Source organism: Lytechinus pictus, chromosome 4 (assembly GCF_037042905.1).
Source record: "Lytechinus pictus isolate F3 Inbred chromosome 4, Lp3.0, whole genome shotgun sequence".
In the NCBI taxonomy this organism is placed as follows: Eukaryota; Metazoa; Echinodermata; class Echinoidea; order Temnopleuroida; family Toxopneustidae; genus Lytechinus; species Lytechinus pictus.
The window spans coordinates 9,475,255-9,487,628 of record NC_087248.1 but is presented as its reverse complement, the minus strand read 5'-3'; the positions used below and the strand labels follow the sequence as shown (position 1 = coordinate 9,487,628).

Genomic DNA, 12,374 nt, shown 5'->3' with positions numbered 1-12,374 from the left:
CACAAAACAAATGGGCTTTTGACCTCAGGCTCAGTGAGACAAAATTTTGGATGGAAAAAATTACGATTTTGTTGGTGTTGTTTCTTTTAATATTATTTTGCAAAGCAAGTCTCTAATAAGGGAGACAATCTCCCATATTGGAGAGAATCTCCCATATTGGCCATGCACCTCTACTGAATCCACCGAAGTAGAACACGATCCGCCGGCGGATTTGGTGCCTAAAGGCTAAACTAAAAAGTACAAAGTTAGAAGTCCGTATCTGCCAGGCGCAGGATCCGCCGGTACACCGGCCGGGTAAGTCCCGTTGCGACAACACACTGCCCGAACAAACATTTTCCTTGGCTGACATTCTTTCTCGAGACGGAGCTGTTTGCAAACATAACTTTGTCTTGCTCTTGTTGGGCTTTTGTACTCCATAGTAATCAAGCATAAACTTTAAACCTAAAAAAATCATTGTAGATTATCATACAATACCTTTCCAAAATAATTCACCCTACGAAGATAAAATGAAATCAAAATTTCTGCAACATCCCTTTGCTTCTCTCTTGCGCTCCGGCTCCCTCTTGATCTCTCATCTGATCGCGAGTCATCAAAGGGTTATGGCCGGTTTTGCAAATAAGATTTCGAAAAAAATTATCCTTAATAAACAATGATTGAAATTGATAATTTTATCATTAAGGCAAATCAAAAACACATTTTATATCAAAAACATTTATTTTTAAATAATTTATACAATACGAGCTAGTCTCTTTTTGTTGCAAAATTAAAGAAATTTGATTCACCAGAATTAAGATGGCCGCCCCCATGGAATCACCAAATGAATCACCCACCAGTATGTCCCTCAAAATGGACACGAATTGCCAGTCTGATCAATCAAAAAACAAAAAAATTCAAAGTGAGTTGTTTATTCATTAAGAAATATAATTCAATTGTAGTTTTTCTTACTACTACTTGGCTCATTAACTAGAAATTTGAATTTACTCAGTCCCACAGCTTGAATTTTCTGTAGTGTAAGTGTAATGTAACTTAAGTTAAGACTTACCGTTAGTATACTAACCTCGCATGTTGTGTGAGTGGAGGTAGACAGGGGCCTGTTTCTCAACACCGTCATAAGCAGTGGCGTAACAGGCGGGGGGGCAGGGGGGCAGACTGCCCCCCCTGGCGGATTTCACCGGGAAAATAAAAGAAAAGGGGAAAAAAAGAAAAAGGAGGGAGAAAGAAAGGGAAAGGGAAAGGAGGAAAGGGGAAAGGGAAAAATGAAAAGAAAACGAAGCGAAAAAATTAATGGAAAAAGAAAGCGGGAAAACGAACGAAAATAGAACATTTGAGAAAGAATAAATCATTCCGAAATAGGCCTATTTACGTAATGCAATTGCATGATGGGAAATAAATCAAAAGATGACAAAATGGCAAACAATAGTGGGAAATGAAGGTAGAATGGAATTAGTCAAAAGCTAAATTGGAAAACAAAGAAAAGGGAAAAGAAAAAACCTTAATAACACGACCGGGCTGCCGAGGATTGAAAATAAAGAGCGGGAAGAAAGATGGACTGCATATAAAATTGTGCTATATGCTTGCTAAATTTTATGCAAATAAGTTATCGCGGCTTTGCCATAGAACCCACGCAGTAGGGGTTTTTCCCCCTCAAAATATTTGATTCAACTGGGTTGAATAACTGTGTTGTGTAAAAGCTATATTCTGTATATACCCGCGATTAAATTAAAAATAGCGGCAATCTGCGAAGTTTGAATGGCTTTGGTTCCGGGGGACCGCCCGGACGCCAATCGCATAGCACTGCCGTATATGAATATGGAAGGATTAATGGGCTATGGTCCCCAAAACTTCTACAACCAAGAAAAAAAAGGAGGAAAGAAAAGCAAAGGAAGAGCGTAGAATATGAATTTATTTACTTAAAGGACAAGTCCACCCCAACATAAAGTTGATTGGAATAAAAAGAGAAAAATCCAACAAGTATAACACTGAAAATTTCATCAAAATCGCATGTATAATAAGAAAGTTATGACATTTTAAAATTTCGCTTAATTTCACAAAATAGTTATATGCACATCCTGGTCGGTATGCAAATGAGGGAACTGATGACATCACTCACTCACTATTTCTTTTGTATTTTACTATATGAAATATGAAATATTTTGATTTTCTCATCATTGTCATGTGAAATGAAGTTTCATTCCTCCCTGAACACGTGGAATTCCATTATTTGAACATTTTATGCTACAGGCAAGGAGGTCCTAATCGTCAAATTCGCAAAAATTGAAATATTGTATAATTCAAACAATAAAAAACAAAAGAAATAGTGAGTGAGTGACATCATCGACTCTCTCATTTGGATGTAACTGGCTCGTTCATATAACTATCTTGTTAAAAATAAGCGAAACTTTGAAATGTCATAACTTTCTTATTTTACATCCGATTTTGATGAAATTTTCAGCATTGTGCTTGTCTGATTTTTCTCTATTGATTCAAATCAACATTTTTCTGAGGTGGACTTGACCTTTAATATAATGTCAAAAAATATCTCAAAGTTAGATTCTCATGAAAAGGTGATTTTTTTCTTGTTCGCTTCGCTCGCTTGGAACTTATATTAAGCAGCTTCTTAGCACATGCGCCATTCTGCGCCCTTCGTTTTTTGTTTTCTCTATCACGCTATTGCCGCAAATAACCCTGTTTACAGTGGTGTACAGACTACAAAAAATGAATGGAAAGAGAGAAGAGTGAAATATATCATTCTCTGGATATCACGTCAAAATCTATCACAAAATTTGATTTTTGTATTAAAAATGTCAAAATTTTTGCTCGCTCGCTTCGCTCGCTCGCAACTTTTTTTAAAAGATAAATTTTGCCTGATACGCATTATCTGGCCCTCTCAAAATCGTCGCCTTATTACACCATTACGCCTGTTCATACCATGAACTGACCGGGAAATGTTTGGCTCTTGCCCCCCCTGGCCACCGACCCCTGTTACGCCGCTGGTCATAAGTCTAACTTCTTGACTAAATCGGAGATAGTGATAGTGAGCTACTATCTGACTATACTCCAGGGTTGTTTGATTTAAATCATGTCGATTTAAATCATGATTTAAATCGCGATTTAAATCACTTGATTTTTTTTCAAAAAAATCACTGATTTAAATCAACTTTTATGAAAAAAAAAATTAGTTTTCTCTATTTTCTCTTCTTCGTAACAGATACTTTCAATGTAATCATTTTCATTTCTGTTCTACATGCCTTAGTTAGAGATACTTTAAAAGAATGATACACCCTCATGCTGTAACACCACTGTTTTATTTTCAAATTGTAAAACAAGCAAAACTGATGAAAACAACAAGTTTCTAACAAAGTAATGATAAATAACTCTTTGTATGTACACCGAACTGTTAAATCTTCAATAAAATAATATATAAAATCTACAAAGGTGCTCAAAGTCCACAACTTGGATACTTTTACAAAACAGCTGAACTACTTGTATGTACCTCCTTCTTGTTACTATTAATACCCATTCTTTCAATTACTTAAGTTGAAGGCATATGTGTTTATTTGATAAGAATTACATGTATATTTGCATGCTTGTGTATTTTCTTATCAATACCCATACATTCAATTACATAATTTCAAAGTACACATGTATACTTAATAAGTAAGAATTTAAAAATGGGAAAGTTGCTGGGCAAGTGTTACTGTATGCAGCAATACAACTGCTGTGCTTGCTTGTTCATGTAATAGTTTGAAAAAAACAGCACATCAATGATGTGGTGGACAGTGGTGCTTATCCTGCATCTTGCAACGAAATTTATTGAAGTTTTATTTGGAACTGAGGTTACACTGTAATGAAAACATAAAATGTGTATTTTGTTACAAGCATATCAGGAAGTGCCTATTGCAAATCTGGTTAAATATTACATTCAAATTAGATGTTAACGTACAGTTGTGACTTGCGAATGCTTTGTATACCAGATGTAGCTCTAGAGTTGCAAACCCTATTTCTGTGGAAACAAGTCTTAATATGATAAAGCTTTACAATGGCTTAAATGCATTGGTTAACATTGTGTTCAGTTTTAAAAATCTGAGTTGCATGTTCTCACGTGTATGCTAACATGTCTATGGGAATATAGAAATGAAACAGAGCAAAAAATTAAATGTATACATAATACATAACATTACTTGGGCTTCCATAAAATGTCCCTCTCTATAATGCAAATGAATAAATAAAAAATTTAAAAAATTACCTGTATATTAGTGGATTATTGTGTCAAATAGTACAATACACAATGTTCAAAAGACTACTTGACCACTATTATTAGTGTAAAACAGTTTAAATATAGTTTAAAACTTGTTAAGTGTGACCATTATTTTTCATTGGAAAAAAATAAAAAAAATCTGATTTAAATCATAAAAATCCAATTTAAATAAAAAAAATCCGATTTTTTTGATTTTTTTTTTAAAATAAAAAAAATCAACAACCCTGCTATACTCGTCCGCTAACCGTTTCAGACTTCAGACTTTTTCAGTTTCACGAAGCCATCTTTGCCAAGATCGGGGACAACAAGGTTACAACTTACAAGCTGACTAAATTAGTAAATATTTATGACACCTCCGAACCGAACCTGTCATGTCATTAACGTTAGTGATATCACGAGGGTAGACTATGTCATGAAAAAGTTCCTTGAAATTGAATTGAAGTTGAAATAATTATTATTATGTAATCATTCATAGAAGTTGAAATTACATTGCAAAACAAGTGGGATAACTTGTATCATTCAATAATAATTGCAATGCATAGAAACTATAAAAACTGTTGGTAAAACTCCACAAAGTCATTTATTTTGATATAGTAAAATAATTAAATCAATAAAGATTCTACCACTGTACCACGTGAGGCCATCCATAATTCGTCTCGTATTCGTTGTTTTACTAAGTTTAATTTCAGACCTTATCAACAATTTGATAAATTCTAAATTTCTATATCTAATTCATGCATAGAATTTGTCAAATCGTATGATTCGGAATCTAAAGGTTTTTAACAATTTATGTTACAATAATATATTTTGATGATATTTGGAATCATAAAAAACGTATAATTATCTTAATCTACAAAGAAAGCAATTTTTGATTTATGGTTTACTTACGTAAACTATTAAAAGGGATATCCTGGGGGTACCCATCTCAACGTCCACATATGAAATTTTAGTCATGAAAAATTAGTCTGCATGGTTTAACTTGAAGTATGAATGATGCATATTTTGCCTCTATTATTTTGATTAGATGTATTTCTCAATTCATCACAATAATTACAGTTTCATCATAATTTTGCTTTTTGAAAATTATGCTATTTTGTGACTAAGGCTACGTCTCGTCTGCTCTTCCTGCCAATAGTATCGATATCAAGGGATTCTCGTTAGTAAGCCTTTCGTGAAATGGGTTTTGTAAGATTGGAACTAACTCTGTGGTTGGTGGATAAAGATATGGCTAACTTGTCCAGGTGTTGAGAAACGGGCCCCTGATTTTCTCCACTCCAGCTAGCTCCCGTCGCGTCGTGTCTGTGGAGTGGGTGATCCACTGCAGTTTAGGTCAAACATTTAAGATAAATTAAAATATAATGTTATTGTTTAATATAAGTTATGAAGACTTGTGTTTACTAAAAGTAGCATGACTCGAGTCAAGTCAACAGTCAGCATTCTGAATCTATTTTTTTTATAAGGCCCAATTATTTTATGCCCGAGACCATGACGATATAATAGACTTAACCGTTATGTTAGAGGTGCTGGTCCAAAAATTGGGATTGTCCCAGGCCCAGAAAACAAGGATATCCTTTTCATAAACCAAGACAAATTGTGTCTTGATACTGATAGATTGGGATTGTCCTTGTTTATGCCTGGGGAGGTTTTTTTTTTTGCTTACGTAGACAGCAATACAGGAATTGAGAGTGCTAAAATAGATTCAGTGACCTCAATTCTCCCCAGCTCAGTTCAATGTATATTTTTCATGGATTGCCATCTTTCAATATCTTAAATGAAATCTGTTTACATTTACTAGCGCACTTGGTACTTGGTACTTGGTATGATGTTCCTCCGAAATACTCCAAGAAGAGTTTTAACTTGATTAGTGTCAGCACTGCACTTGACAGGTGAATGAACTTTCCTAGAGTTCTTGTGTGGAGAAATCTTTGAAAACTGAGACAGTCCCGTAAACTGGGAGTGGGAGTCTAGGAGTAGACGATTTTCTATCCAGCACCTGTAGGCTCTACTGATATACAGTGCGTATCAAAAAAAAGTTTACACTTTGAAAAAGCACTGGGAATTAAAAAATATACAACATGTGGGTAATTTTTCCACATATAATCTTGGGTTTGGGTCTCATCTATCCAATGAAAGTAGAAGTTTTGTCAGAATGTTACACTTGAGTGAGCACTGTCCATTTTTGTAAAGCTCGTAGAAATCTGTTTGCGCAGAAATGCTCGTTTTCACCCTGTGTCAAGGGGAAAGGGCGAAATCAAACTTACCCTGCGAAACATTTCTCATACATTTCCCTTGCACTTTTAGTCAATTGAAATAAAACGGATACATTCAAGCATTTTGTAACAATTTTGCCACCCAAATTGAAATTTCAACACTTAGTAAGCACAACCTTTACCCTTTTTGTGCCAGCTGGATCTGAGGACATAACTTAATCTGAACAAAAGTTTATATCAGACATCTCCAGCATTTTTTCACTACTGTAAGTTTTTATCATTGAATGTGGGTTTACATTTCATTTTTCATTTAATACTTGTTTCTCCACACTTTTCCCAAGCTTGGCAATGATTAACAAAATGAAAATCAGGCTTAAGCCATTCCATGTAAATCACAGCTCAGTGTAAAGCAAATATCGTCATAATGGCCTCGGTGTGTGGGGGAGTGGGGTGGGGCAAAATGCACTCTTTGAAGTGTTTTGGGCAAGGAAACAAATAAAAAAAGGCAAAAGATATCTTCAAATCAATTTTACTAGCAAAATTCCATGTGTTCTTCATGATTAAGGTCTACTTTTATTCGCATAAATATTTCAAAGTTCTGCGCAAATCATTTTTCACTAACTTTTCAAAAGTAAGTGGTGCTCACTCAAGCGGAAATATTTTTTGGCAGTTATATTGTCATTTGCTTAAATGGATCTGTACCAATGTTAAAATGTGGAAAAATCTTCAAGATATTACAAATGTATAATTTTACAGGATTTTTTCAAAGTGTAAACTTTTTATTGATACGCACTGTATAGATGGCCTGTTAGAACTTAGACAATAGTGAATTTAGACTCTCTAAAGCAGTTGAAATGTGGTTTTTACAAAGAATGATGAACATTTCATGGACTGATCATGCTAGCAATGTCCTTGATAAGGCCAAATCATCGCGATCTTTACTACATACTATAGCAACTTGACAGATACGTTTTTTGGGCCACATTCTTCGTAAGAACGCTTAGAGACAGTGGCCCTTACTGGTGCTATAGAAAGTAAGAGAGCATGAGGACACCAGCACTTGACATTCCTCTCTTGGCTTAGTGATGCTACTGGCATACAGCCCATTGACATCATACGTCATTGCCAAGAAAGAGGAGAACACGTTTTGATGGGCAACATCAGATTCTGACATGTAACTTGACTAACTTCATATTCAAAACCTCTTGTCTTATCTTGCCAGAAATTAGTTTCCTGGCTGGAGTCAGTGGAATGGCTATATTTGCTGGGTTTGGAATGACTTTAGCCAAGGCCAAGAGAAGACATCCTGGATCATTTTCCAAGGTAATCCTAAGAATAATCTGTGAATTGGAGGAAGGTTTGTGTATATAATCTGAACAAATAAATGAAAATGTTTTTGTTTGAATGTGGAGTTGTATTTGATTGCATTTTTGTATCTTTTATTGTTTTTGATTAATTTTGTGTTAATTGTTTAATATTATCTTTGTTATTTTTATTATTGTCACCATCATCATCATCAATTATTGTTTCTTTTATTAGTTTGCATTATTATTTTCTTATTGCAATTTTTCCTGTTGATTTATACAACAGGCCTCTGGGCTTACTGTAATTCATAAAAATATGTACATTAGTTTTTGCTTAGATATAAAAAATGAAAAGCCAGTTTGAGGAGCCTTATTAAGTATGATTATGCAGCATTTTTAGTGTGAGTGGGGTGTCATTTGCACATGATTCCGAAAATTATGACATCACAGTGCTTCCAATCAAGAACTTTGACTTGATTCTCCCTGACCACCTACTCAGTCAATTAAAATGGTAAGTATTCATATAAGTGAACTCTATAAACAAACAACAATTCATTACAAGTTTTGTCAAAGTATTTTATTTAGTAGATCAGATACAAATTTCTGTTTCTGTTCACAGGCGGGCTGCAAGTTCAGTGAATTTTCAATGCTATAGACAGTAAATTGCCAATTCCTCCACTGCCAACTCGTCCACTCACCGCATGGTCTACTTTCATTTAGTCTAATGCCATTCCGTCCATCAAAATTTCGCCTAACAACCATTTGGTCCAATCATCACTTCGTCTTAACACCATTTCGTCTATGACCATTTTGTCTCATAACCAGTTGGTCTAATAATATCCATTTCATTTTCATTCATTTTGCACATTTTAACACTTAGTCCAATTAGACCAAATGGTATATGGACTAATTGGCTATTGGACCAACTGGTTATTAGACAGAATGGCATTAGACTAAATGAAAGTTGACCATGTGGTGAGTGGACGAACTAATGGTAGACCAAATGATGGTAGACGAGTTGGCAATTGGACGAATTGGCATTAGATGAATTGGAAATAAACCCTTTTAACCTTGCAGTGAATGGGGATTTTCCGGGGCTCTTTTTTGATAACCAGGGTCCGGTTTCGTAAAGCTGTTCGTAAATTAAGAGCGACTATAAGAACGACTGGTGAGCCTTTCTTACGCACTGAATAATCACCAATGAACATTTAATGGTGAATATCATTTTAATACCACAAGAAAAGATCACCAGTAGTTCTTAAAGTCATTCCTAACTTACAAACAGCTTTATGGAACGGCCCCCAGGGCTCTTTTGTGCATTTTGGGGGCAGAATGGCCCCAAGCCCCTGTGTTATTTCTACCTTGCTTTAGACTGACCAGTGACATCATCTGGCTACAGGATGGTGTTTCCTAAAAGCTGTTCGTAAAGTTACGCACAACTTTTCGAACGACTGGAACATGTTCTTATCCATAAGTCAGCTACATAGGGATATATCATAAAGAACAAGAAAGGGTCAACAGTCGTGCGTAAAGTCATTCATAACTTACGAACTGCTTCATGAAACAGGCCCCCGGTCTCATTGTTTTTTTAATAGGGACTGGTACCTGATCCATCTGTTGAGCTCCATGAGAGTGGGGCAGCATTAGGGATGAGAGCCCTACGGTGGGGAACCCTCTGGGCCATCGTTGGGGTTGGGTCTCTTACCTTCTTGGTTTGCAAAGCCTTGGGAGTTAAGAATGTAAGTGTTCAACAAAAGCATTGCTGCTTATTTTTTTCTTTCATATTTTCCCCTCCCTTTCTTGAAAAAATGACTATTGTTTAAATTCTTGGTTTCTTGCTTTATCTTTCTCTCTTTCTTCCTCCTTTTCTCCCTTTTCTGTTTCTTTCTCTTTTACTTTTTTTTCATTGCTGCCACATTAATTTTCATTATGTACATCTTTGATCCTTCCAATGAAATGCACCTCATAATCTTTCTTTCCCTTCCCACTTTTGTCTTTCTTACATTTACTCCTTTCTTGTTTCTCTTTATCTCTTGTCATTTTCTCTACTTTCTTCGCCAATATCCTCAGTTTCTTAATCAAATTTCAGTATAAATTCCAGAAAAAATCAAATGCTAAATATTGATGGTGATCTGAAGCCAGGAACAGAAATCATTGAACATGCTATTGTTTCCCTACGTCAGGGTATAGTGGTTCTGACTCTCTCCTTTTAATCAGACTGTTTGTTTAAATCTTGTCTTGTTTGTGAACTTCATTCATCTTTTATTGTTGAATTTCCTTTTTTTTGTTTCAGGTAGAAGAATTCAAGGTGAAATTCCAATCAGTGGCCCCTGCTATCAGACGAAATGAGACTGAACCAGAGGAGGTCATCATTGCAAGATTCAAGGCAGAAATCTTTAAGGATGAGAGGACAAAAAATGATGAAGACTGAGACCTATTCTTTTGGTAACTCATAACTGCCTTATGACAGGAGTTTATACAACATATAATGAAGAGACCTATGCCTCGTCTTCTTCTGACAAGTTTGTACCAGTCTGTGACCCGGATTCGGTCCTTTGATGGATATTGACTAGTCTTCTAGAAGAGTGCTAATTGCTGTATAGACTGATGCCATTTATTGAGACGAGATCCTGGTGAATGATCTTTGTCTATTTAATAAAATTATCAAGGAGTCCAGTCAGGAATATCCAACAGACAACTAAAAAATGGATGGGATAGAGAGAATAAAGATGGATGCAATTTATTTGACTAGTTAGTGATTACCAATGACTTCAATTATCTGGTTAGATAACAGATGTATACCAGTTTGGTAAGAAACACATTTTCTGGCTGAGGTGGTAAATTGGAGGATTGGTATGAACTAGTGCTTATAAGTATTTGCTCTCTTTTTTTTTCTTTACCAAGTATTGACATAAATTGTGAGCAACTCTATGAATAAAAATTATCTGAGGTGGCGAGGTGCGGGTAGAGAGTCAGCAGATACGTAGTGGTGCTAAAAATTTAGGGAACACAAGATTTATCACCTTGGTGAACCCCAACCACGTTGTAGAGTTGCTGTCTACATTCAACACTAAGAATGAAGGAGTGCATTTTGTGGTTGGGTGAACAACCTTTGAGCTATATCCTGTTAATCATAGCAAAGAGTTTGTAATGCACCAGTAAACATGGGGATTTTTAGTATTTTTATGTTTTTATTTTGGGGAATTATTTTGATTGGTACATGATCAGGCTTTTGAGCAATATACAGCAAACCAGTGATCATAATGGATTATTTGAGGGGGCGCAGTATGGTAGTCTCGCAAACTAGCAAACTAGGGCGGTGATTCATAAAAACTGATCATAATTAACACATCGATTTTACCAATGTCTATTTCTACCTGTTGTAATCCTAGTCAATGTAAACTTTGAATGGAAAAATAAAATCACATATCATCGATTGAAAAATGCATCTGGTACAGATTTGTAGACAGTATGCAGTAATGTTTGACAAGAATATCTCTGCGATTTTAAAAGAAATTTTGAGTTTGGTGAGTTGAAAAATTAATTTTATTCTGACATTGTATTATAGTAAAAAGGTCAATAAAAAAAGAAGGCTCTTTAAACTAAGCTCCTCGTGTGGAAAAATCAGGCTAAAAACTCTAAGATTTTTTGTATCTAGTGTATGCATAGATATTTTATGAATACAATTCCCAAATCACAGTCTGTGTCGACACGTAATACCATGTTAAACAAAGTGTTGATTTTTTTTATGAATTAAAACTAAATCAACTTTCGTTCTTGCTTTGAATAGTTTCTATAAACCAAGGAAATTCATCAGAGGATGCCTCAGAAATTTGTTTCAAATAATAAAACTTTTAAAGAAATATTAACCTTTATTTTTGTATGGCTATTATTGTATTGGATATAGAAAACAAATTGTGGATTCTAGTACTGGGCCCCCGTTTTATAAAGGACTCACAACTGTTGTAACTTTGCCATAATGGCAACTACCATGGCAACAGGCCTCAGCAGCCAATCATAATCAAGGTTACCATGGTAGTTGTCATTGATGGAAAAGTTACAAAAGTGGTAACTCTTCATGAAACGGGCCCCTGGTCTTTCAAACAGTTGCAAATGATGCAATAAATCTCAAATATGGAAAGTAATTCATGATTCTTTACCGAGGAGGGGGTATGTACCATCCCTTTATGAACAAAAAGAAAGAGGGGAATACTGACACATCAAATCAACAATGATGGCCGATTGTTTACATTTAACAAGTGGAACGCCTCTGGCAGTCTCGCTTGCATTACGCAATTTAATATAGCAGCAGTGCTAATTTGAAAACTACTATAAAATACTCATTCACAAAAACACCATTCATATAATGACATAATACCACGTTCATTGACCATAAATGACATTTGAACGGAGACTTAAGACTGTCAACTACACCCATGTCCACATTTCATTCACTCTATCCATAAACTTTCAAAGTTATGATGGCAATTCAACAATTACCCCAACATGGCCTAAGTTTATTGACCTTAACTGACCTTTGACTCGGTTTTGTGACCTGAAACTCACAGGGGATGTTCAGTAATGCTTGATTACTCTTATATC

General features: G+C 35.2%; 2 protein-coding genes across 2 annotated transcripts in view; one reads left to right on the top strand and one right to left on the bottom strand.

Annotated features, from left to right (window-relative positions):
• LOC129259594 (palmitoyltransferase ZDHHC14-like) overlaps nucleotides 1-591 on the bottom strand; it is a 33,643-nt gene extending 33,052 nt beyond the window's left edge. Inside the window, exon 1 of the mRNA XM_064098333.1 lies at nucleotides 475-591. The gene's annotated coding sequence lies outside the window, so the exon portion shown is untranslated. The remainder of the gene's footprint in view (nucleotides 1-474) is intronic.
• A 163-nt stretch (nucleotides 592-754) lies between these two features.
• On the top strand, nucleotides 755-11,646 carry LOC129259057 (transmembrane protein 242-like). The gene is made up of 4 exons (XM_054897326.2): nucleotides 755-895; nucleotides 7,691-7,791; nucleotides 9,368-9,511; nucleotides 10,066-11,646. The coding sequence occupies exons 1-4, from the start codon at nucleotides 793-795 to the stop codon at nucleotides 10,201-10,203; spliced, it is 486 nt and encodes a 161-aa protein (XP_054753301.2). The 5' UTR covers nucleotides 755-792; the 3' UTR covers nucleotides 10,204-11,646.
• Nucleotides 11,647-12,374: the final 728 nt, after the last annotated feature.

Bases quoted from the DNA above. Each gene is read 5' to 3' on its own strand.
- LOC129259057 (XM_054897326.2), top strand. From the start codon at position 793: ATGGCCGCCCCCATGGAATCACCAAATGAATCACCCACCAGTATGTCC. The intron at 7,792-9,367 runs GTAATCCTAAGA...TTTTTTTAATAG, and splicing joins ATCCTGGATCATTTTCCAAG to GGACTGGTACCTGATCCATC. The intron at 9,512-10,065 runs GTAAGTGTTCAA...TTTTTGTTTCAG, and splicing joins AAGCCTTGGGAGTTAAGAAT to GTAGAAGAATTCAAGGTGAA.